Raw genomic sequence first — 25,168 nt, forward strand, 5'->3', positions numbered from 1 at the left:
GTGCGGTGATGCCTCCCAGGAGGGGAGCACAGTGGTCCCACCGCCAGTGCACCAGCCTGGCTGCGCAACCCCGCATCCCCTGGCCCCTCAGGGCGGTTGGTTTGAGCTGGGAGCACACCCAGGACCCCAGGCACTAGGGCTGGGAGCTGTGCAGAGCGCAGGGGAGGTGTGGGGACACCATTGGGTGTCAGGGCTGGCAGCTCAGGGTCCTGGCACTGGAAGGTCAAGTCCCTGCTGCCCGCTACAGTGCAGTTGGCCCGGCAGAGTGGCCATGCGGGGCAGTGTGGGCTCTGGCAGGGCTGGTCAACGCGTTAGCATCTATCACGGCCGTGTGAATTGGTCCCTGCACACTTCCCAGCACCGGGCAGTGCTAATTAAGGGTTGGAGGAGTCAGAATTGACACCTCTGCAAATGGGCCTGGCATTCCCAGGCTCCTGGCTGGCCCCAGCTCGGCTCTGTAGGTTTTGACACCTCCAGGTGGCCAAAAAGGTGTCACCTCGCACCCCAGCCCCACATAAAACCAGGGCTGCCCGGGCACCCCCAGATGCAGGCAGCGCAGCGGACCCCAGCCATGGCCAGACCCCCAGCCCTGCTCCTTCCCCAGGGCCTCCAGCCCCCAGTGGGCCGTGCCCTGCTCTGGGACCAGGCCAGGGACTTCACCAACACCATCTCCCCAACAACTTCCACAAAGCCCCCTGGCGCATCCCCACGTCCCCCATGGGGCTGGCAGCCAGGGACTGGGGGGCGGCGGGGTGGCAGGGGTGAGCCAGGGTGGTGCGGAGGGCCAGGGGGCCCGCGGCAGAGCGCCAGCCAGCGGGAGAAGTTGCGGATGCGGCGGCTGGCGCAGGCACTGCTGCGGCTGCGGCACTACCTGCCACCCGCACTGGCGCCTGCGGGGCAGAGCCTCACCAAGATCGAGACCCTGCGCCTCGCCATCCGCTACATCGCCCACCTCTCAGCCCTGCTGGGGCTCAGCGAGGAGGCGCTGGCCCGGCAGCGGGGGGCGGCCCCCCGGCACTGCCCCCTCTGCCCCCAGGGCCTGGGGTGCTGCCAGACCCCGGACCCCCGCCTGCACCTGCCGACCCCAGCCCCGCAGGATGCTTTGCCCCCCGGCACCGTGGGCTGGGGGTCACCTCCCATGGTGGGGACCCCCCTGGAGCTGCATGGGGCTCCTGGTATGGGGACAGGGGCCTGGGGGTCACCCCCTTGTGGCCCTGCTGCAGGGACCCCCCCAGAGGTGCTTGGAGTTCCCGACATGGGGATGGAGGCCTGGGGGTCACCCCGCTACATCCCTGTGGCAGGGACCCCCCTGGAGCTTCACAGGACCCCTGGCTCCATCTCAGGGTCCTGGTCATCACCACTGTACAGCCTCGGAGCAGTGACCTCCCTGGACCCCCCTGGAGACGCGCCATGGCCACGGGCACTGGGACAGCTTCCTCCTGCTGCTTGGAGCCTGCAGCCCCCCCTCCAGCCTCCTGGGGCAGGAATGACGGACACAGGGGCCCCCGGGACCCCCATGCGTGGCTCCCAGCTGCCTGCACACCGCCAGGTACCCACACCCCCCTCCCCAGCCCAACCCTTGCTCCTCTACCCCCCTGGGGTTGGGGGAGAGCCCAGGGATGGCCAGGAAGGGGGGTGGATGCTCCTCGTCGGGTGCGGGCAGGGCTGCACCCACAAATCCCCCTGCATGCCATGGCCGGGGTGTCTGCATGGGCTGGGGGGCACAGCATGATGAGTGCTGAACCAGACAGCCAGCCTGGGTGGGGGGCACGGGGTTACGGGGTGCAGGGCAGGGGACACAGTGCTGTCCCACAGTCACTCACCTAACACAGCTCTTTCCACACAGCTCAGCAGCCTGCCGGCCCGGGACAGGCTCATCTCCTCAGCCCCCCATGCAACCCCTGTCCTGCCCAGCTGCACCCCAGCACGGCACTGGGGGGGGTGGAGCTGATCCCACACCCCCAGCTGCAAAGGGCACATGGGGGACAGTGGCGTGGCCATGCCACAGAGCCACACGGGATGGACACTGGGGAAGGGCTCCTCATTAAAGCTAACGTGCACTCCTGCAACCTGACTCGTTACTGCAGGACCTCACTCACTGCGTCCCAACAGTCAGGGTTGGCGGCCTGGGGCACCCCACAGGCTGGCACCCACACACACAGCCAGGTGCTTGGTGCCCCCTCTCAGCCCACCCCACAGCCCAGAGATGTCCCAGAGCTAGGGTGACAGAGGGACCCACCACCTGGGGGTCTTCCCCAGCCCCACTGACTCCTAGTAGGGCAGCTCCCACCCGCCCATCGGGTCCCATCCCTTCCCTGTGCCCAAAGCCCCTGCGAGGGTTTTGGACTGGCCCTGCAAGAAACGTCCTTGTGCCGCTGGGACTGTCCAGCTCCATCCCTTCGGGGACCTGGGTAGCCCACGGGGGACAGTCCCCGGGGTCTGGCTGCCAGCACCCCTTCCTGCCCGGGTGCCTCAGGGAAGCCACAGCTGCCTCCCGCCCTGACCCCGCAGCGGCTGCCCCAGAGTGGGAGCCAGGCAGAAGCATCCTGTCCCCATCCCAGTCAGGAGTGGGCACGCCAGCCCCCGTGCAGGGCGCAGGGCTGGGGCCCAGCAGGAGAGCTCACATGCAGCCGTCAGACAGAGGGGCCGGGGGGCTGGCGTCGGCAAAGCCCCCAGAGCCACTTAGCACCAGGCTCTTAATGGCCCGGGGGGCTCTGTGTCCCTGGCCCCCGCGTCCCTGGCCCCCGCCCCGTGCCCACCGCAAGGTCCCAGCTGCTTCCTCCCAGGCCCCGGCGCAGCCCCCCAGGCCAGCCCCCCAAAGCCAGCATCCCCCCAGCATCCAGAGCCGCCGGTGAAAGCTGACGTGCAAGCCTTTATTTACACCCCCCCAGGCTTTGCACAAGTCTGCAGAGCCCAGCTCTGCCCCAGGCAGCCGAGGGCCGCAGGGCCCCATCCCCCAGCCCAAAGCCCCCCGTCCCCCATCTGCTGCCCATCATACAGGTACCAGGCCCTGCCCGCGGGCAGCGGCTCCTGCCCCTCACGAGCAGCGAAGGCCCTGACCGTGCTGGCCCAGGGGGGGGCACGGGGGCCGCCAGGAGGGAGTGTTTGGGGCTGGGGAGGATGGAGTGAGTGGAGCTGGGGAGTGGGTGAGGGTCCAGCCCGGCCGCGTGGCGGTGGGCTCTGGGAGCGTCAGGCTTGGCCCCTGCAGCCCATCCCACGCCAGCCAGCGCACGGCTGGGAGGAAGGTGCGCGGTGGCCGCGGCCGCGCGGTTAGCTGGGGGCGACCTCGCCCTGGAACCAGGTCAGCACCATCTTCTTGTTCTCCTTCACCCAGTTGATGTTGGCACGAGTCCTCTCCAGCGCCTGCTCCAGTGCCCGCGTCCCCGACCCGAAGCCGATGTCCTGGTTGTCTGCCTTGAACTGCTTCAGCTGCCAGGGAGAAGAGGAGCTGGAGCAGGCATGGGGTGCACCAACAGCCCCCGCAGCACCCTGGCACCACTCTGGCAGCCCCCGGCAGCACCCAAGCAGCCCAGGACAGGAATGGAAGCTGCCTAGACCCCTGGGCACAAAAGGGGCAGGGGCTGGAGCCCCCCCCCAAGAGCTCCTGACAAAGGGCAGGTTGCAAGGTGCCAGCAGTGCAGACCTGTGCCCCTGCTCCTGCTGGGGCTGGGGTCTCTGGTGCTCCATCCCACAGACCCTGCCAGCGTCCAGCCTCACCTGCTGCAGCTCAAACTCTGTGGAAAACCGCTGGGTCACCGATAAAATCAGCCGGGAGAAGGAGAAGGAGCCACCCCCATACCTGGGAGAACAGAGGGACAGCTGAGCTGGGGGCCCCGGGTAGAGCAGCACCGGGGGCTGAGGTTGCCCCGACCCTGCATGGCCAGGGGAAGAGACGGTGCCACCCCCCCAGGGGCACAGGCAGACAGGGGAATGCTGCCTGCCCCAGCCAGCCCCCCGCCACCCCCCCCACAGTGCTCACTGGGTGAAGAGCATCCTCCAGTTGCTGCGGATGAAGTCCCAGGCCAGGGGCTGCCCCACCACGTTGCTGGCAATGCTGTTGATGGTGGCAGTGGCGTCCTGCTTCCGGATCTTGTTGGGGTCGAGGGTGTACTGCAGGTACCTGGGAGGGGAACGCCGCTGGGTGAGGAGCTGGCAGGGACAGAGTCGTGGCGCCTGCCCGGGACCCCGCACCCACCGGTTGAGGATCCAGGGATAGGGGCTGCAGGAGAGGGCGGTGCGGAGCTTGTCGGCCTCAGATATGACGGTGGCCTCTTTGAACCTCTCCCAGATGAAGTTCCAGGCCTTCTCCCCGCCCGTGGCCACTATGCTGCAGTAGATGGAGGAGCGCAGGTTCGGGGCGATCCTGCAGGAGAGAAGAGCGGTCTCAGCCGGGAGCCCCTTGTTGCATCCAGCCTGGCTGCCTGCCATGGCACCAGGGCACCCTGGGGACTCACGGGTTATGGGTGACATTTTTCTCCCACTCGTTGAAGTATCTAGTGGCCAGGTCCTGGCACTCGACAATGCCGTAGGAGCAGGCTGTGCTGATGGCATTGATCTCATTGTACCTGGGGAGAGAGGGGCCACATGGGGCTGGGGACCAGCAAGCAGCAGCCAGGCACCAACCCGCCAGTGCCAGGCCACAGGCGGGGCCATGCCCTCTCCCCAGCGTGCTGGGGTGACCATCCCAGTTCAGTTGGGGAGACCCCGGGGGTCCAGCCCATCCCCGGGGATGTGGCACTCACTGGTCCATCAGGTCACTGGGGATGGTGACCCAGTTATTGGTGATGTTCTTGTAGTGGGAGAAGAGCGGCATCACCTGTTTCTGTATGTATTGCTGCGGGGGCGGAAGAATGGTCAGCACCCGGTGGCACCAGCAGCAACCCCCAGCCCAGCTCTGGGTGCAGATCCAGCCCCTCCTCCCCATCCCCCCCAGCATGGGGCTCTGCCGAGCGGCGGGACCCACTGCAGGGCCGGCCGGGGCTGGGCAGGTGGCACTGCTCACCGTCATCACCCCAAAGACCTCACTGCGGTCAAACATCAGCTGGAAGTAATGCAGGTTGTTGAGCGCCGCCTCCCAGGGCATGTACGCCGTCTCCTGGCTCAGGAACCGTGTAGTGCTCAAGGCCAAGGTCACATTGATGTACTTTGCCCTGTGAGGGGTGAGGGCAGCGTCAGCTCCCCAGCCCCACAGCCACTGCCTGCTTCCAGGGTGCCCACCCCACCAGTCCCCCTCGCCCCAGTGGGCACCTGGGGCAGCCAGCACGGCTCACCTGGCCAGGTTAAAGGCGTCATCGATGATCTGGGCACGGTTGATCATGGGGATAGCCTAGGAGAGGGCAGAGTTGGCATCTCAGGGCAGCCCTGAGTGGGGTGCGTGGGGTGGGGGCCCACCCACACTCCACAGCCCACACCCCAGCCCCAGCCAGCCCCACATACCTGGTGGTTGGTGGAGAGCTGGGTGAGGAGCTGGTCCCAGTTCTCCTGGTTGTAGTTGACACGGAAGTACCCGCTGACATTCAGGTTCAGCAGGAGCCAGTCGGAGCTGTTCACCTTGAACTGGTTGTTGGTTTCTGGGAAGAGGAGAGGAGGGTCTGCTGGAGCCGCCCCCACACCTGCAAGGGGCAGGGGAGGTGGCAGCGAGACCCCTGCTCCCAGCCTGGGCAGGATGCACCGTACCTGTGACTTTGGTCAGCCAGTACCTGTTCCCAGTGGTTGAGCGTGTCATCCAGGTGATGGGGACGATCCAGGTGTAGCTGTGCCAGAGACAGGCAGGCAGTGGGACCATCACTTGCCCCCCTAGCCCACCTCATCCCCCTGACACCGACAGCCCACCACCCCACTCACTTGAAGATGGAGGGTCTCTCTACCACGGAGGTGGGGTCCAGCAGGAAGTGTTTCTGGCTGACAGTGCCAGTGAGGGTGTCGACGGTCACCACGGGGAAGCCCATCTGCAGCGTCCAGCGGTCCATAATGTTGCTGATGGAGTCAGGCAGCAAGACATTGCTCTTCGTGACAGCCTGCAAGGAGGGCAGCGCCACGGGTCACCAGTGCCGGGGAGTGCAGTGCAGGGCTTGGCCAGCGCTGCAGCCTTCGCCCAGCACACGGTGGCTGCGTGGCTGGGACCCCATCCCACCAGGCAGCCCCCCCAGAGTCAGGGCAGCAGTAGGGAAGGGGCTGGGTCAGGGGGAGCAGCCAAGAGCAGCCAGCCCCCTCCTACCTCTTGCAAATGAAACCACAGGTCCGTGTAGACGGTGTTTCCGTAGGCAAATGTGTGGAGGTAGGACTGCGGGAGAGCACCAGGAGAGACGGGTGGGCAGGGGCAGGTCCGGGGTGCAGGACGCCTGCAGAGCACCCGGGGATGCCCCTGCCATGGGAAGCCCACCCTGCACTGGGGCTCGGTGCACCCCGGCACTGGCAGAGCCTCACCTGCAGCCCCGCCTTGAACACGTCCTCGGTGAGGAAGTCAGAGAGCATTCGCAGCACTGACGCTCCCTGTGGAGACGGCAGGTCAGAGACCCCAGGTGCGCAGGGCACCCCACAGCCCATCCCACCGCCCCAGGGACCCCCGTGCCCAGTCCCCGTGAGCCTGGGCTCACATACCCACCTTGCTGTAGGCAATGCTGTCGAAGACCTCGCTAATCTGGGCCGGGGTGTTAACCTCGTCCTCGCGGAAGGTGAGTGGGTGGGAGGTGGTCAGGGCATCAGTCGACATCACTGCATACACCTCATTCAGCACCATCAGGTCTTTCTGCGGGGGTGAGTGCCAGCACCCGCCTCAGCCCTGCGTGCACCCTCCTGGCAGCGGGGCAGCCCCCGGGGGTGCAGAGGTGGAGGGGGTGCCCGCAGCCCCTGCCCGCTGGCCCCAGCACTCACAATATTCCAGGAGGGCTCAACTGCAGCAGCGCCCAGGTACTCCACGTAGGAGGCAAAGCCCTCGTTCAACCACAGGTCATTCCACCACTGCAGCGTCACCAGGTTCCCGAACCACTGGGGGGGGGCACAGCGACCTGTCAGCTGGGCCCGGCCAGTCAGCAGGGTGGGTGGGGGACACGGCGGGTACCTGATGGGCCAGCTCGTGAGCAATGACGGTCAGCACCCGCTCCTTGTTGCCAATGGAGGAGTAGGCATTGTCAAAGAGCAGCGAGTTCTCCCGGTAGGTCAGCAGCCCCCAGTTCTCCATCGCGCCCGCGTTGAAGTCAGGGAGGCCGACCTGGTCTGGGGATGGAGGAGTCCCGTTGGTGCGCCACTGCCGGGGTGCTGGACCACCTGCCCACACCATGGCTGGCGGCTTGACCCAGTGCCCCGGCCACCCCACAGCACCCACCGGCCTTTGGCAGCGGGTATGCCGTGTTGTAGTGCTTTTCGAAGAAGCTGAGGATGGGGCCGGTCACCTGGAGCGCATAGCTGCCCTGGCCCTCGGTGATGGCCTTGGGGCGGCCCCAGATGCGAATCTGGAGGGGAGAGATGCAGGGCTCAGCTGCTGCCTGGGCTCAGACCCCTGGGTGGGTGGGGGGTGCCCCCCACCCCCAGCCTACCTGCACATGCCCCGAGGACTTATGCACGTAGCTGAACTGGCTGACAATAAAGGCCAGCAGGTAGGTGGACATTTTGGGGGTGGTGTCGAACTCAGTGATGTTCCAGCTCTCCCCGCCGATGTCCTGCTGCCGGGTCCCTGGGGGCAGCAGAGAGAAGGGGGTCACCCCCAGTCCTGCTGGGCCCCTGGACCCCTCCACCAGGGCTCCCCCCGCCCCACTCACTTATAGCAGGCATGTTGGAAATGGCTTTGTGGTCAGAGGGGTGGATCAGCGTCACCGTGAAGTTGGCTTTCATGGCTGGCTCGTCGAAGCAGGGAAAGGCTTTCCGCGCATCAGCCGCCTGCATCTGTGTGGTGGCCACCACCTTCCTGCAAGCAAACCTCGTCAGCACCCGGGGGCCTCTGCAGGGGCTGGCACCCCCCCAGATCCCTCCGCTCGCCCTGCGCCCTGCCCAATCCCATCCCATCCCTGCTGGGGTGGCATGTGGATGCAGGGGGCCACAGAGTCTCCCCCACACCCATCCCACCATCCCAGCGGGAGAGGAGCCCTAAACCCAGCCCATGCCCTCCGCGAACCCCGGGCCAGCCCCGTGCCCACCCCAGCCCCCTGCCCTCCACCTACTTAACGCCGAACTCATCCACATATTCGCTGCGGTAGAAGCCGGCCAGGTCATCAGCCAGCTCCCCCGTGAAGATGGTGAAGAGCTGGTAGCGCTGGCCCCGCTGAAGCATGCCATTGAGCTGCACCACCAGGTACTGGGTGGGGATCTCCAGCCAGGTACTGTTGATGCGGGGTGCTGTGAAGGTATCCACTGGCTTCAGTGAGGCGTAGAAGGACCCCTGCAGGGTGTAGCTCAGCTTGTTGCTGTGGATGAGGATGAGGTCAGTGGGTTCCTTGCAGACAAAGACCACGCTGCTGTTGCCCTTGAAGATGTACATGTTGTCAGCATTGGGTGTGAGGAAGGGCTGCAGAGTCACCTCGTAGGACTCTGGCACCAGCGTCTTTGGCAGCCTCCACTGGTTCCAGGGGTGTTGGGGCACGGCAGTGGGGGTGATGACAGTAGTGGTGGTGAGGGTGGCCATGGTGTGGAGGGTGGTCGTGGTGGTGGTTGCCTTGGTGGTGGTGGTGGTGGTGGTGCCAGCGGTGCCAGAATCCACCACCTTGTTCTTCTCCTGGGCATACACCACCGAGAGCGCGATGATGGTGGCCACAGCCCCCAGGGCCAGCACGATGGCCACGATGCCCACGGTCTTGCTGATGAAGAAGCCAGCCGCCATGGTGAGGCTGTGGAAGCGGTGCTTGTGAAGGAGGTGCTGCCTGGCTGGCGCGGCTTTTAGCCTCTCGCTCTCACGAGGTTTATTACTCCAAGTTAATGGGTGAAGTATTAAATGACCATGAGGCTCAGGGTGGGATGAGCTTTCCACCCACCCGCCTCCCGGCCTTGCAGGAGCACCAACACCCAGTGCCGCTGCAGTGGTGGGTAAAACTGGCAGAATGGTATTACAGCATCAGGGATGGGCAGCGTGGGACCGGGCACGGGCTGCGGGCCAGGACTCCCAGGGTCCCTCCCAAGCACCGGCCTGACCCTGCAAAAGGAGGGACAAAGCAGGTGGTCACAGCTGATGGCCACATCCCCACCTTGCCATGGGGCAAGGCAGGTGGCCCTGGCACCCAAGCCCGGTGTCTGGCTCAGCATCACTCTGTTTGCCCTCAAGTGACAGGGTCTGAGCCATCAGCAGGGGGTCCCAGCTGCCACTCTTGCCTGCGAAGGACCTGCTGCTGGGGCTGAGGCCAGGGCAGGTGGGGGCTGGCACTTGCACCCTGGCAGGGGCACACCTCACCGTGCTGCCCACGCACCAGGGGAAAAGCAGGAGGGCATGGGGTGCAGCCCTGGGGGTCTGGGTGGTACGAGTGGAGCCCAGGACCATGCTGGGGAGGAGCCTGCCCTGCTTGCAGACCTCTCAAAGTCCAGGGTTGGATTGCCTGGCTCACACCTGGAGGTCAAAGTCCAGGCCCCGTGAACCCAAGCAGGCGTGTGCCCGCTGCCACTGGCCACAGGGCACCCAGAAGCCTGCATGCACCACGGGCCGCGCTCAGCACTCCTGCCAGCCATAGCCTGGGTGAGCTGGGGGTGTCAACTGGCACAACACGCAGCTGGAAGATGGCGGGGTCCCATGTGTACAGCCCCGCCTGCACCCCACAGTGCAAAGCCGCCAGCCAGGGCCCTGGCTGGAGCCAAGCAAACACACCAGGGCTCAGGGTGCTGGCGTGCGGGACAGGGGCACACACTTCTCCATGAGAGCTCTGCCTTGGCAGGGGAGAGCAGCCCAAGCCCCCCAGGCCGTGCAGGTCAGCCCCCGGAGCTCTGCCAGAGGCTTCCCTGGACTGGGGTGGCAGACAGGGCATAGCAGAAACCCATGGAGTGAAGTCCCCATGCAGGGCAGGGTGGGGAGGGGAGGTGCCGCGTCTCACCCTAGCAATAGAAACTCCTCTTTCTGAGATCCAATCTTTCCAGTGGGGAGACGTAGGCAGGTCCTGCTGGGAGGCACAGCTCTGGGGCAAGGGGCAAACCCAGCAAGAGGCTGAGAGCCATCCTCAGGGAACCATGCCCTGTCCCCGACAGCACCCAGCTGCACCCACCAGCATCACTGTTCCTGGCAGTGCAGCCCTGGGATGCTGCAATGTCCCCAGACAGCCCCTGCTGTCCCCTGCACGCCCTCCATCCTGCACCGACAGGCACACTACACCCCTGCCTGGCGCTGCCCCTCCCTGCACAGACCCTCTTGGGCACGGCACACAGGCGCTCACCCCAGCTCAGCCCCATGCTGGCCCCCTCATGCACTTCTCCCCCGTTAACACCAGCCAGCCCCTGCACCCCTCCCTGAGCCCCCTCCCCAGGCTGTCTGCACCACCCCATGCCAGCCCGCACCCCGTCTCCCCCAGCTCCAGCGCACGCAGACTCCTGCTCCCCCCACTGCAAGGCCTCGTCCGGGGAGCCCTTGCAGACAGCGGACACGCGTGTGCTCCATCCCGCACGAAGACACCCAGAACACAGATGTTGGGCATCACCCGCATGGACGCACGGCTCCCTTGAGGCTCTGGCCCTGCACGCCCCATAACCCGACACGCACACACACATCCCAGAGCCCTCCATAACCTCTTGCAACGCCATGGACCCCCCAAAGCCCCCCACCGCCACATAAGGGCTCCATACCCCCCCTGCACACAAACCCCGCAGCCCCGAACACGCGAGCCCGCAGCCCCTTCTCCCCGTCCGGCCCAAGCCAACGATCCCCCAGGGCGGGGACGCCCAGGACCCCTGGCTCGAGGTCTGCCCCCCCCCCCCGGGGGGGGGTTGGGCAGCGGCATCGCCCCCCACTCACCTTCCTGCGCTCAACCGCGGGGAGCGAGGGGCCGGGGGGGTCCCGCCCGCCCCATCCCCACCGAGGCATCCAGGACTGCGCCCTGCCCTCGGGCGCTGCCTCGGCTCCGCTAGCTCAGCCGCCCGCCGGAGGAAAGTTTCCTCCTAAAGCTCCAAGGGAAGTAACCTGAACCTCCTCGCCCCCTTAACCCCTGGGCTGCTGGCCGGGCCGGGGGCTGGCGGGGCACGTCCCGGGGCGGGGGGCCAGGGCAGCGGGGGACAGCGGCGGGCAGCGGCCAGCCCCTGGCGCGGGGGATCCCGGCCCCAGCACCGGCTCCCGGAGCAGGGACAGGGCGAGGGGTCTCTGCTGGGGGAAGGCAGAGCGGGACCGCCCGGGCTGCGGGACCCCCCACCGCCCCAGCTGGGAGGCGTTAGTCGGGTTAGCCTGGGGACCGCAGTGCCCCACTGCTGGGGGTGAACCGCCCCCACCTGCCCGGCCCCTACACCCCACAGCCCCCCCGGGGTCCTGCTACGGGTCCCCTCTCTCACGCCAGCATTGGCCAGCATGCTCATCCCAGGGGGTGGCAGGAAAGGGGACAGACTATCACCCAGCAGCAACCAAGCCAGGCTCTGCCCCCTCCCTACAGCACCCGGAGCGCCTAGGCACACCAGGAATGGTGTCCCTGCTTGGGGGTGCCCCCTGCTCAGTCCCCCAGCCCAGCACCCTGTGCCCCAGCCCCACCTGGCACCCCCTGTCCCAGCTGCAGTGGGTTCAGAGACATCCCAGTCCTTGTAGTCAACCTGCAGGGCTGCGATCGGGGCTTGTATGGGTTTGCCAGGTGCAGCACCAGAGGTAGGGCCCCAGGGTCTCCCCAGTCAGAGAATGACACAGCCAGCCTGGGCATGGGGCTGGGACTTGGGCTCACCCAGTGCTTGGCAGGATGAGGGTAAACATTTCAGATACCTGTGGAGGAGCTGGGCCAGGGCCAGGCTCCATCACCTGCTTCCCTCCGCCTCACTGCCATGGAGAGGGGCCTAGAGTCAGGGGACACACTCCAGCAAGTAAACCCCAGCTGAGCTCAGCAAAATCCAGCACCCATCGGTGCCAAAGCACAGCCTGGCTGGGGACAGGTGACGGGGCCAGGAGCCAGCCCCAAGACCCAGCCACATCTCCCATCTCCAGACCACACAGGCAGCTTGGACAGGAGAGCACTGAGCCCCCAGCCTGCCCCTGCCCTCCACGTCCCTGCATATGCTGCGCCCCTCCAGCTAGCCTCAGAGAGCAGGAAGGGTCTGGTGACCTGGCCACGGCCCTTTGGGGCACACAGGGTCATTGCCAACGCTGCCTCACAGCTCTGCCCTGGGCAGGAATGCTCTCTGCCCACAGCAGGAGCCAGGTCTCGCCTTCAGTGCAGCATTCTCCCTCCGCTCTGCCAGGGCACTTGGGGCTCCTGTCCCTGGGCAGGACCCTGGGCAGCCAGCACGCCAGCCCTGAGGAGGCAGGGCTTGTAGGGCCGCCTCTGCCCCAGCCAGCCTGGGGCTGCTCCCGCACAACCCTGTGATTGCTGGGGTCAGGGCTGCAGCCCTCATGGGTGGGGACATGGGGTCCAGGGGTTTGGCCCAGCTCATCCTGAGGTGAACTACCCCATCGTCTCTGCCCTCTTCTGCACAGGAACGGGGAAAGGGAGCAGCCGGGATCAGCAGGACTCACCCAGCCCCAGCACGGTCCTCGGCCTCCCGAGGCTCCAGCAGGATGTGGGAAGGGACAGCGAGGCCAGAGTCGTTACCGGAGGTGGCTGTGCACAAACACCTCCTCGCTGCAGAGGAAGCACGTATGGCCGGACACATCCTGCACCGGGAACTGCCATGCCATGGCGCAGGACTGGACACAGGCACGGCCCATCGCAGCCAGGGCCGCCTGCCCCAGCCCAACCCCCCCAGGCACCCCTGTGTCCCAGGCCTGGCACAGAGTGGGACACGGGCACGACGCCAAGTTCCTTGCCACAGGGCAAGCTGGAGTTTTCCCCTCCGACTGCCCCAGTGCCTGCTGGACCCTGTGTCCCAGCCCCAGAACACAGCCCAGAGCACTGCTCACCTGCTCCCTCCACCACACTGCTCCAGCAGCCAACAGGAGGAAGAGGAGGAAGAGACAGGGGGCTGGCAGAAAAGAGGAAGCAGCAGGTTGCCCAGCTCCTTGACCTCCACAAGCTGCTGGTGGTGGCTCATGGCCAGCTGGGGAAGGGTTAAGCCACAGGGAGGGGAGACAGCAGAAAAATTCCTTCCAGGCAGAGTCATGGTTTCCCTGCCAGGGGAGGTGGAGGCAGAGCCCCTGGGAGCTCAGCTCACCAACAGAGGGAAAGCAGAGGAAAGGGCCCCCAAACCAGCCCAGAAGAGAGATGGCCAGATGGAGCTGTGGCATAGCCAGAGGCACAGGGCACCCAGCTTGAGAAGCCCCACAGCTCAGGGACCTCCCAGCCTGGCCCATCCCCACCTGGCCCATCCCCTGCAGCCATGCTCACTCCAACACCCAGGACCAGCCCCGACTCCCCCCAGGCCTCAGGGGGACACTAGCCCCAGCCCCACAGCCTTCACATGCCCTGTCGAGCGGAGCAGTACAGGGCTTTCAGCTGCCCTGAGAGCAGATCAGGGATGCTTTGCAGCAGAGAGAGAAGGCAGGAAAGCTGGCAGGAGGGCAGCGGGCACTGGCAGGTTGCAGGCTGGTGACCTGCCTCCAAAGGCCCAAAGCAGGGGACACTGCTGTCACAGCCCACATGGGGCCATCGTGGTCCCCCCTGCATGCCCTGGAGAGCAGGGCAGGGTGCAGCTAGGGACCCTACCCCAGAGCCCATGCCCTCCCCCACGTTGGGTCCAGGGCCCCATTTCCCACTCTCATGCAACAGCCCAGACACCAGCCTCTGCCAGCCAAGAGTCCCCCAGGGCTGCAGCCGCCCCATGAGAGGCCCCCCACAGACCCCACAACCCCTTCCTGGTGCTCCCTTTCCCGGTGCTGCCCCTGGGGCAGGGCCAGCAGCACCCACAGCAGACACAAGTTCACACGGTGATTTATTAGGACACAGGGACATGCTCCAGGAGGCCCCAGACTGGCCTGGCCCCGACCCAGCCACCAGCCCAGGCAGAGGCAGCTCCCTTCCCTCTCACTGCCAGCATCTCCTGGTCCAGCAGGTACCACCCACGCCAGCCCCAGCTCCAGAGCTCACAGCAGCTCCAATGAGCAACCCCAACCAGGCTGGTACCAATCCCAGCCTGGGGCGCCAGGTCCAGCAAGCTGGACCAGGGTGGGTGCAGGGATGCTGGGCAGGGGACAGCCCAGCCCGGGGAGGATGGAGGAGATGACAACCTAGAGCTCCTGCAGGAGCCATTAGCTACAGGTAGATTTTTACAACTGGGAATCCCAAGAAATGCTGGGAGAGGCAGGACCTAGCTCTTCCCCCCACAGTGAGGAGACAGGCTGCCCATCCACAGGGAGGGGAAGGAAGGCCACCCTTGTTGGGAGACCAGAGAGCAGAACTGAGCCCAGGTCCAAGGTGACAGACAGCATTCTTGCTGAGCCCCATCACTGCTCCCCACCCTCCACCAGCCAGCCCAGGCCCCCCGGCAGCACACCGGGCTCACCATGTACCACACGGACAGAGACCCAGAAGGGGCAGGGGGAACCCAGCATAGCCCAGCTCCTCTCCCCAAGCCAGCCCAGGCCACGGCCTGCGTGCGTGGGCAGCCCTCCCTGCCACAGGACGCTCACATGAACTGTGACAGGTTGGGCACTTTGATGTTGATGTCTCCGATGTTGATGTTGCGAGGGATCTCTGGCAGGTTGATGTTCTTCACAGCCGAGACCGCACGGGAAGGAGCGGCTGAGAGGCCTCCCTGCCAATGGGAGAGACCAGTGACTGCCAGCCCCTTGCCCCCTGCAGCCCCTCTGTGAGGGGCTCCAGGCTGCTCCCGGCTCAGCCCTGCACTTCGTCACAGGAGCATCCCTGAACCGAGCCCTGCCCCATGCTGCCCTGCCTCCCCCGAGCCCCAGGGCCCAGCCACATCCCCCCGTGCGTGGCTCAGCACGGGTGCAGCCAGGGAGCAGCCCCCACGCCCACCTCCCGCGCTGCTGATGGACCCAGTCCTATATTGGGGGCAGCAGCACGGTGCTTCCCTGTGATGCGAGCACAGATGCACCTTCACAATGACAGCGCAAACAGGGGCAATAAACTTTTCACTACCTCAGGTTATTAACCTTAATGGGAACAGCCATTTCCATGCTCAGGCTGCTCCCTACGCTCCTAAACAGCACAGAGCACAGCTGGGGAGGGATGCCCCCAGCCCTCTCCCCAAGGACTCAGGCAGGCAGAGACTGGGTATACTGGGGATACCCCATATACGCCAGCTCCAGACCCCACAGGCTGTCCCCCCTTACAGTCTGGAGTACCTCAGCCTCCCACGGGGGAGAGCCACAGCATTGCACTCACCTCTGCCTTCTCCAGCTTGCTTTGGGCCTCCACCTGTGCCACAATCTCGTTCATGTTGGTCTCCAGCACCATGCCGCCTATCACCACCTCCTGCAAGATGTGGTGAACCTGCGAGGCCAGGGAAGGGAAGGCATGGGAAGGGATGGGAAAGGAAGGCTGCAAACCCAGCCCAGCTTACAGACCAGCCAGGAGTGGCAGCAGCCACTGCTGCAGAAGCATGTTGGGGACTGGCATTTCCCCGAGAGACACAAATCCAGCCCCATCCTCCCCTCAGCCCACACAGCCCCGGCAGCTGGCTGCCCGGAGAGCAAGAGGGCCGCCATGGTCCTCAGCACACAGTCCCACAGCCCCGTTTAGTGCTTGTACCTCTGCTCTAGAGGACACCTACCACAGGGACAGGAGCAAATGTTGCCCACTGGACCACCAGGCACAGGGCTGCCCCCAGAGAGGCCAGGTCTGACCCAGCTCGCTGGCACACCCTGGCTGCACCACCACTGACACCTCATCTGAAGCTTGATCCCTCCCTGGGCTGGGACGCAGGTCACAACCAGGAGCAACTCTCTGCCTAGAAAGCATGCTGGAGAAGAGCCCACAAGGCAGCAGAGACCCCAGGGCCTCCCGGAGCCACCGCACAGGACACTTCTTTCCAGAACCAGTTTCTTCTACCCAGAAAGCCAGGCTAGAGCCCAACTTCTTTGCGTTCTCTTAGGAAAGACGGGACTGTGACACACACACAAAAAAGCACAAAAACGCTATGAGAATCTGCTCCCTTCCCCAGGGTCTGCCTGGATCCAAGGATGAAATGGAGCAGTCTCAAGGCAGTGAGCTGCTCCCTCCTGCCAGCCCCATCGGGGAGGACCGGTGATACCCCATAGGAGAAAGGGCCCATCCTGGTTTACAATCCAGGAAAACACAAACATCCCCCACCATGCCAGGTGGCTGCAACCCACCTTCAGCTCCACCATCCTGCACAGCCCAACCTTCCTTGCTAAGTCAGCAGGTCTCAACAACCACCCAGCACAGATAATGAATTTATGGCGCTCTGGTTACTTCCGTGAAATAGGCTATTAATGGAAGATTGTTAAGTTATTATATCATTTTATGGCTTCATGAGGGCAGGTTGCACTTGTAAATGCTGTGTGGCAAATACGGCCAGGGCAATGCTGTGAAAAATAAAGCAAGCCGGAGAATCTGCTAGAAGGGGGAAACCCAGCTTTGTGCAAACAGCAAGCCTCATGCTCACCATGGGTCCCGTCCTGCTCCAACAGTGCCAGGAGCAGCAAGGTGTGTGGGATCAGCACTGCACAGGGCGAGCCACGGGCGATACAGCACATTCCCGGGACATCCACAGCACTGGAACTGCTGTCCCGCAGCACAGTGTCAGCTCAGCCCAGCCCCGGCAAACACCGCACCGGACGGCGCTAGCAGCTCCCCAGAACAGAGCATCCTGGCTGCAGGAAATGTTGTTCCTTCAAGATCTGGCTTCACCCCAAGTTGGACTGAAACCAACAGGGCAGAAATCCCAAGCAAGCTTTGTTTTCCAAACTGAAACACAGCATTTCCTGAACAAACCATGTCCTCTCTGGGACCTTGCAGCTGCTGAGCAAAACTCACGTTTCTCCTCCAAGGTACGAAGAACAACCAGGGGCTGGGCAACAGCTGCCTCTGAGCCTCCCAAAGGCTTTGTGGCTCCAGCCTCCCCTTGCAAAAGAGGAAGCCCTGCAGCTCTGAGGTTGCTGCTCCCAAAGCTGACAGCCTAAAAGCACTGGTGTCACTGGTGCCCAAGAACCACAGACTTGATGGCCCAGGCCAGCCTCCTGCTGCAAAAGCAGGGACCTGAAACCCGCAGCAGGTCTCATTTCACGGACCCTGTGCTGCATACAGAGTGTAACGTGTATCTTAAGGCAATAATAGAAAATCACATGACCCAGACAAAGCTGCACCCAAATCCCAACCAGAACCTGCTGGGTTGAGGTTGTTCACAGCCAAAGTCTCTGCTCGACAAATCGATGCTTTCCCGTTGACATTGGCCTCATTTCTCCCATTCCAGTAGGGAACTCACAAACTCTGCAATCCATCTGCCAGAGCAGAGGGGTAGCACCATGCCCTGCACTGCTCTTGACAGACTGAAGTCCCGGAGGCAGGGTTCTGTGGGAGCGCTAGGGCAGCATCACAGCTGGAGAAAGCCCTGCCCAGGCATCCGACGGGCAAGACCCAGGGACCAGCAGGACAGACCTGCGTATTCCCAGCACCCCCAACACCGCCCATCTGCAACCAAGCGCTTGGAAGCACAGGCACTCAACATCAACACATCTGAGAAATAAATACATGCCAAATATAGGAAGAGAGACAAAAGGACCACTGATAGTGGCCAAGGACTGAAGTCAAGGCTGGGAAGCAATGGGAGCACAGGACAGGCAGTAAACAAGCCTGAGTGGTAGGAGGGCCTTGGGGTGACCGAGCCCAGGGTCTCCCCGATCAGAAACCCTCCCAACTCCCATCTCCTTTGAACCCTTTGCCTGGCAGAAGAGTTCAGAGGAAGGGCAATGCGTACTACTGCTGGCAAAACAGACAAGCAACAGGGTAATCTCTTCTGCCTGTGGGCTGCAGATTGAGTGTAAAGCTGTCAGGTCTTGGTCACACCACAAAATACATAAATGAGAGCACACCCTCCCCCAGATGAGGCCAGAGGTGATCTGGGTGGCTGCCATCACTTCTCCTGCAGGTACTCCTCCTTCCTTCTGACCTCCTCCTTCCTCTCCTTTTGCTTGCTTTGATAAGAACACTTTTGCTGACAAGACAATCAATGTTATAACATTTCTGAAAGCTTACAGCCAGGCAAATTATGAAACCAAAGTCTTACTTCATCAGTTCCTAGTACATTCAGCTGATCCAGATCACCTTCTAAGATTTGCTAACTCCATTTCTCTGCCAGAGTTCAGAAGCTGGAATAGCCAACAGAAAGGGAACATTTACAGCCTTACTGATTTTTTTTCCACTCCTCTGCATTCTTTGTTGGCATGTTTTGTCTTCAACAAAGCAAGAAAGCCCTTATCAACAGCAACACAAGTCCAGCATGCAGTCAGCTAAGTCCCTCCTTTCTCTAAGCATAGTCCCAGCTATCTTCAGCCCCATCTATGAGATCATCAAAGAGGACAGGCTTCCTCCCAGAAACTCTGTCCAGCTAAAAAGGAAGCATTAAAGGCTGTGTATTCCAAACACTCCCATTGTTCATTCCCTTTTTTTTCCTGCAGCTCTACTAAAATGTTAACAAGACTCCCAAGGGGCCCCACAGTACAGCAAGAAGAGGCAGAACACCCCTGCACAACACCAGAGCCTGCCCAGCTCCATCAACACCAGCCTGTACAGAAGACAAGAGCAAAGACTCAGCGCAGATCCCTGTCACTTGACCGCATGGTTACCCAGCATCAGTGGCAATCACCAGGACAGCCCCCAACCCCCTCCCACCCATGGCTGTGCTGCAGCAGAGAGCGCAGCCCTGCAGCAGCAATGCAATGGGGCAAGTGCCAAGAGCGGAGCTTACCCATGGAGGACTCAGAACAGAGCCCAGCAACTCAGATCTCTTGTCAGGAGGACACGATGTAAGCAGTTTACGAAGACCCCTGGCTGACAACTTCCCCACCCGGAATTTCAATCTCTCCCCAAAAGTGACGCCTAATGTACCAACAGCCTCTCCTGAAAGGCTCCAGAGCTCAAGGCTGGGCCAGCTCCTGCCCATGGGAGCGCAGGGCTCTGGGGCAGCCAGGTACTGGAGTGAACAACAGCACTGGCCCAGAGGACCACACAGAGACTACAACCCACCTTGTCCATGTGGAAGATGAGGTCCAGCTCACAGACATTCTCAAAGCACTTGTCCAGTGTCTCCACAAACACCTAAGGTGGCAGGAAGGGAAGGTCAGTACAGAAGACCACTGCAAGATGCTTCCCACTCACAGCCCCAGGGCCTGCAGGCAAAAAAGCCTCAGCCCTGACCAGAAACTTGTTGTGCCCCAGGGTATCCCCCTGAGCAGGGAACAAAACCCTCTCAACAACCCCATCTCCTTTTGATGGTAGGAAAGTGCCTGTTCCCAGGGCAAACGCAGGGAGGCCCAGCCCAGTGGCTGCCTGGGACCCCTAGTACTGCAGCAGCAGCATGGGGTCAGGGGACTGCCACGTGGGCATCAGTGCCAGTCCTCGCTACACCACAGAAACCAGATGAAGCTCAGACCTGCTCGAGAAGAGGGCTTGTCTTGGCAAGGGGTTGCAGCTGGAATGAGAGCCTGGTCCTGGCTGGGCCAGCTGGGGATCCAACCCAGGCAGCGTGGAGGGCTCCTCCTCCAGCCCCAGACAAGCTCCCTCACAGCATCGGTGTGTACCTGCTCACTGCTGTCTTCAGGTGCTACCAGTGCTGCCCGCACACCTGGCACCCCCTCAAGGGGCCTGGCTCAAGGTCAAGGGCACAGAAACATGGAACTCAGCTGTTCTGGGAGAAACACCCAGGTGTCAATGTCCTGATCTGCTGCAGTGCTGGGACAATGGCTGGCGGCTGCATGCAGGGCAGGGCTGCAGCCAACCAGAACAGCCTGAAAGGGGCCGAGTTATGGGAAATGCATCACAGGGCAGGTGACCCGAGCAGGGCAGGCAGCTCCTGCCACCTCCTGTGCCAACACTCTCACACCTACCATTAGCTGGATTTAGCAAAGGTCCCATTACAAGTCTATGCAGTGTTTGAAAACAATTTCTAAAATGTACTTTTAGTTTTGGGCCCCTCCCTATAAGAAAGACACTGAGGTGCTGGAGCATGTCCAGAGAAAGGCAACAAAGTTGGTGAAGGGCCTGGAGGACAAGTCCTATGAGGAGCAGCTGAGGGAACTGGGGTTGTTTAGCCTGGAGAAAAGGAGGCTGAGGGGAGACCTTATCGCTCTCTACAACTACCTGAAAGGAGGTTGTAGCAAGGTGGGGGTGGGTCTCTTCTCCGAGTAACAAGAGAGGGGACAAGAGGAAATGCCTCACGTTGCACCAGGGGAGGTTTAGATTGGATATTAGGAACAATTTCTTCACCAAAAGGGTTATCGATCCTTGGAACCAGCTACCCAGGGAAGTGGTTGAGTCACCAGCCCTGGAGGTATTTAAAAGATGTACAGACGTGGGCGCTTAGGGACATGGTTTAGTGGTGGACTTGGCAGTGTTAGGTTAAGACTTTGTTTGCCAACAATACCAAACTGAGTGGGGAAGCGGACACTTCGGGAGAGCCACCCTGCAGGAAGACCTGGATTGGCTGGAAGAGTGGGCTAACAAGAACTTTATGACGTTCAACAAAGACAAATGTAAGGTCTTGCACCTGGGACAACATAATCCAGGAGTGCAGCACAGGCTAGGATCTACCCAGCTGGGACACAGCTCTGTGGAAAGGGACCTGGGGATCCTTCCTGGTGGGCAACAAGCTCAGTATGAGTGAACAGTGTGCTGCTGCTGCAGCAAAGAAAGCCAACAGGATGCTGGGTTGCATCAACAAGCACATCACTAGCAGAGATAAAGAAGTCATTATCCCACTCTCCTCAGTGCTTGGCAGGCCACACCTCATATACTGTGTTCAGTTTTGGTCCCTGCAATGCAAAAAATGCATGGACAGGCTGGAGAGGGTCCAGAGAAGGGCCACAAAGATGATCCAAGGCCTGGGAAGTCTGCTGTATGAGGAAAGGCTGAGAGAACTGAGTTTGTTCAGCCTTGAGAAAAGAAAGCTTAAGGGAGACCTTATCACCATGTTCCAGTATTTACAGGGTGGCTACAAAGAAGATGGAAACTTTCTTTTTACAAGGAGTCACATGGAAAAGACATGGGGTAATGGGTACAAGTTACTCCTGGGGAGATTCCAACTGGATGCAAGAGGAAAATTCTTCACAATGAGAACAATCAGCCATTGGAATAATCTCCTCAGGGAAGTGGTGGATTCCCCAACATTGGGGATTCGCCTGGACAGGGTGCAGGGCCATCTTGTCTAGACCGTGCTTTTGCCAGAAAGGTTGGGCCAGATGATCCTTGAGGTCACATCCAACCTATTACTCTATGATTCTATATTAATGGTTGGACTCGATGATCTTAAGGGTCTTTTCCAACCTAAATGATTCTACGATTCTATTTTTTAAAGAAATTCATTCAGATTGACTTCCCCCGCTGCTTCCAGGTGGAGGAGCTGTGTATCGGCTAACGTGCACGCAGCTCCCCCTCTGCATCGCAGCCCCCTGAACAGCTTCTCAGTCGCTTCCAGAAGGGCTGGCACAGAGGTGCCACAGACACGAAGTGCACCTGAAAGGTGTCGGGGCCAGGCCGCCCAGCAAGGACTGTGCTGTGGGGGGAGGTACCTGCCAGCCACTCTCGGGCAGTGAACCTCACTGCAGAGAGACCGACCTGGATGAGGTCCAGGATGCCCAACTCACTCTCCGAGGAGTCCACACAGAAGACGAAGTACAGCGTGGCGTAGTGGCGGTAGATCAGCTTGTAGTCCGAGCCACCAAACAGGCTGCAGAGACACAAACAGAGGTGAAGAGTTTCAGGAGGGGGGGGATGCAGCCCAGACGCTGCCCTGGCTGAGGGGACAGCCCTGCAGGCCCCCCCCTTGCCGGAGGGGCTGAGGGTTACCTGCCGCACTCCAGGAAGTTGCAGATGTGGTCATCCCGCTTCAGCACCAGGTGGAAAGTCTCTCGGATAATCTGCTGCTGGACCTCCTCCGCCTGCAAGAAGGCGAGGGCAAACACCCATGGCCGCACGGCCTACAGGACCCACATGCCCTGCTCTCCCCCCGCTGCCCCGAGGGTCACCGCGAGCCGGCAGCTCCGGGTGACAGGCAGGTGCCAGCTCCCTGCCAGCCCTGGCACCACAGGAGCAGCCGCAGGGGCAGCCACGGGGGACCCGGCCGCGGGGCATCCCGAGGGACCAGGCCTGGGCGCTGGGCTGAGGCAGGCAGGGCTCCCCAACCCCACCACGATCACCCCTGCAAACCGGGGCCTCCCCAGAGCCCCGGCAGAGCCCCACCGATGCCCCCGGCCCCGCACCAGGTGCTGGTAGAAGCGGACGAGCCGCGGCTTGCCGTGGTTGTTGAACACCAGGATGGCGTTGATCATCCCGGCGGCTGGACGGGACGGGACGGGAGCAGAACCGGGGCAGCAGCGGTCGCAGCCTCCCCGCAGGAAGCCCCTCGCCCGCCCCGGAAACGCGGCGGCGGGGCGGCGCTCCGGACCGGCTCCCGGCAGGCCGAACCCGGGCGGCCCCGCAAGGACCCCGCGGCCCCGGAGCAGCCGGGGCCCGGCCTCGGCCCAACGCGCAGTGCCGGGGCTCGGGGACCGGGGGACGCTCGGAGCCGCTCCTCCCGCGGCGCCCGGGCGGGGACGCAGCCGCTCTCCCACTGCCAAGGCCGGGGGCTCCCGGGGGCCGGGCTGCTGGACCGGGGCCTGCCCCGGCCCTCTCCGGGACAGCGACAGCCACCGGGGCAGACCGGGGAGGGGGCAACCGTTCCTCGCGTCCCGCGCCGGGGCAGGGCGCGGGCAGGTCTAGAACCGGGCCGCCGCCGGCCGCGCCGCCAGGGGGCGCACCAGCCCCAGAGCGACGGGAGCCGCGCGGTGCCACGCCGCGGCGGAGCGAGCGGGAGGCGTGGCTCCTCGCCGGGGCGGAGTTGGCGACAGACCACGCCCTCTCTTAAAGCGCCCGCTCCCTTGCCTGCCGGGGTGGTCGTGGGCGGGGTCAGAGGTCACCGGCGGGGCCTGGCGGCGGGGGTGCAGTGCGGGCGGCCGGAGCCGCTGCCCCCCAGCACCCAGCGGGGCCGGCCCTGCAGCTCTCCCCGCCTCACCCTGCGGCTCAGCCCTTCTGCCCGCTGCCGCACCACCCCCTGCCCTGTCCCCAGCAGGAGCTGCCGGGAGGGAAGAAGCCCCCCCCCAGGCCCACTGCGTGGGGACAGCCAGGCCGGGCCACCAAGGGCTTTACAGGAGGAGTCTCAGCTGCCCGCCATTTTCTGCGCTCACTGCGGCCCGACGGCTCCCCCAGGCCCAGGCCAGCCCCGCCGGCCGTGGTGCCCAGGGTGGCCTGCTCACGGCCTGGGGGGCCGCTCACGGCCGCGGCTGCTCCTGTGGGCTCTCCTCCCCACCACCCCCAGTGAAACTGCCGCTGCAGCATCGCCGTTCAGCTGGGCCGAGCCATCAGGGTGGCTCCGGGGGACGAGCATTATTTATGGGGCCGCCAGCCTTGGGCTGTGGTCGGAGCACAGCACGGGGATGTTCCGTCCGGGTGATCAGCCGCCGCGGTGGAGGGGGTGACACCCAGAGAGCCTATGACCCCCCAGGACCGCTACCGCTGCACGGGCACCACCCACAGACAAACAATTGTTAGATCTCTGAATAACTCAATCTGCTGAAGAGTTATTTTGAAGAGGAAAGGGAGACAGAATCACACGTGGCAATTGCAGTTGCACCAGGTTTTTTTTAAGGACCAGGAAATCAAAAAGCAAACAGCAAAGGGTGTATGATCCCAGATTAATGTAAAGAAATTGCAGAAGCACGTAAGGTACAATCTAAAGACCATGGCGTGACTGAGTTACAAGTAGCAAGGGACATCAAGGGCAACAAGAAAAGGATTTGGTGTGCTGTTTAGAAGTACTGGAAGGAAGGGGGAGACAGGGGAAAATAAAGATCCATAACTTAATGGAGAAAGGGAGGAAACAATCAAGGATACAGAGAAACCTGCATTGCTCCAGCCTTCGTATTAAAAGGTTGTTTGTGAGCAGGGATTTAACAACATTAATAAAGGGAGAAGGAGAGCAGGACAACAGGGAGGAGAGCCAGGGGAAAGGAGGGCACCAGGTTTGGAGGAGGGTGACCACAGCACCCGTTTTTAGAAGACGGAGGTGAATTGTCCCCAGGGCCATGCTGCTGTCCTGCCCTGGCGTCCACTCCCACGGTAATGCTGAACACGGCACCAGCCCATCACCACTCATGCCCCAGGGGCTGGTATGGCAATAAGAAAAGGTCTGTGAGGATGACACCAGCACAGCGGGAGCCCTTCCTCTGACGGGGGAGCAGTACATGCCATGTGCCTTGATCCCACCAAGGCTCTCGACACGCCTCCACGTGAGGCCCTCGTCAGCAAACTAACGAACCGTGCCCCACATGGGAACACCAGGTGATGGCTCAGCTGCACCCCAGAAGCGGTGGGCGACAGGACACGCCGATGGAGAGTGGCCGTGCCGGAGGAGGGCAATTCCACCGGGGCTGGCCTGGTCTAGCCTGTGTTTCCCTGAGAACCTGGAGCAGAGCATGGGGTCACCGAAACCGCAGGCAGCATCGAGCTGGGAGCTGGGAGGGGCCCGAAGTGCTGGGCAGGACGAGCTCCAGGCTCAAAATCATCTTGACAAGTTAAAGATGTCATCCAAAACCAACAAGCTGAGATTCAATAGAGAGAAGTGCAAGGAGGTGCTCTGCGGGAGGACTGGGAAATGTGCAGGGATGAGCAGCTGCGGCGGAGCAGGGCTGCAGAGGGTCATGGTCTCCACCTCCAGGAGCAACCGCAGCGGCTGCTGCAGGAGGCAAGTGCCACCTCGCACCCCCGGCGTGGCAGCTGCTGGTCTGCTGAGCATGGGCGGAGCCCTGGCTGCAGCCAGTGCCCAGTTTGGGACCCTGCGCTTCATCGGGGACAGGAGCAATTGGAGGGGATCCAGGAGGGAGCGAGAAGAATGAGAAGAAGCCCAAGAACTTGGCCTGTAAGGAAAGGAGAGGGGAAGAACTTCTGGAGTCCACAAAAGCTGGCCA

At 62.7% G+C, this 25,168-nt stretch overlaps 3 protein-coding genes across 5 annotated transcripts; 1 reads left to right on the top strand and 2 right to left on the bottom strand.

Moving 5' to 3' along the window:
• The first annotated feature begins 544 nt into the window (after positions 1–544).
• LOC138688281 (mesoderm posterior protein 2-like) lies at positions 545–2,855 on the top strand. Its single transcript, XM_069799605.1, is given in 3 exon segments — positions 545–1,397; positions 1,400–1,549; positions 2,512–2,855. Coding segments are annotated over 3 exon segments (1,347 nt in total).
• ANPEP (alanyl aminopeptidase, membrane) lies at positions 2,853–11,547 on the bottom strand. 3 transcript variants are annotated; one of them, XM_069798747.1, is made up of 22 exons: positions 10,919–11,547; positions 10,008–10,088; positions 8,157–9,121; positions 7,758–7,903; positions 7,536–7,672; positions 7,325–7,451; positions 7,061–7,215; positions 6,874–6,987; positions 6,605–6,748; positions 6,427–6,492; positions 6,218–6,283; positions 5,845–6,017; positions 5,677–5,753; positions 5,437–5,570; positions 5,271–5,326; positions 5,003–5,150; positions 4,743–4,834; positions 4,455–4,565; positions 4,196–4,363; positions 3,980–4,120; positions 3,718–3,799; positions 2,853–3,429 (listed from the first exon to the last, which is right to left on the bottom strand). In XM_069798747.1, exons 3-22 carry the CDS (start codon positions 8,810–8,812, stop codon positions 3,271–3,273), a joined length of 2,952 nt encoding a protein of 983 aa, XP_069654848.1. In that variant the 5' UTR covers positions 8,813–9,121; positions 10,008–10,088; positions 10,919–11,547; the 3' UTR covers positions 2,853–3,270. The 3 variants fall into 3 exon arrangements, with proteins under 3 accessions (XP_069654848.1, XP_069654845.1, XP_069654847.1); XM_069798744.1 differs by lacking the exon at positions 10,008–10,088; XM_069798746.1 differs by having other exon boundaries at positions 8,157–10,088.
• Positions 11,548–13,942: 2,395 nt separating this feature from the next.
• On the bottom strand, positions 13,943–22,952 carry AP3S2 (adaptor related protein complex 3 subunit sigma 2). Its single transcript, XM_069798748.1, has 6 exons — positions 22,427–22,952; positions 22,014–22,105; positions 21,783–21,894; positions 19,197–19,268; positions 15,375–15,482; positions 13,943–14,781 (listed from the first exon to the last, which is right to left on the bottom strand). The coding sequence occupies exons 1-6, from the start codon at positions 22,493–22,495 to the stop codon at positions 14,653–14,655; spliced, it is 582 nt and encodes a 193-aa protein (XP_069654849.1). The 5' UTR covers positions 22,496–22,952; the 3' UTR covers positions 13,943–14,652.
• Between the last annotated feature and the right edge of the window lie 2,216 nt (positions 22,953–25,168).

This window comes from Haliaeetus albicilla, chromosome 12 (assembly GCF_947461875.1).
Source record: "Haliaeetus albicilla chromosome 12, bHalAlb1.1, whole genome shotgun sequence".
Classification (NCBI taxonomy): Eukaryota; Metazoa; Chordata; class Aves; order Accipitriformes; family Accipitridae; genus Haliaeetus; species Haliaeetus albicilla.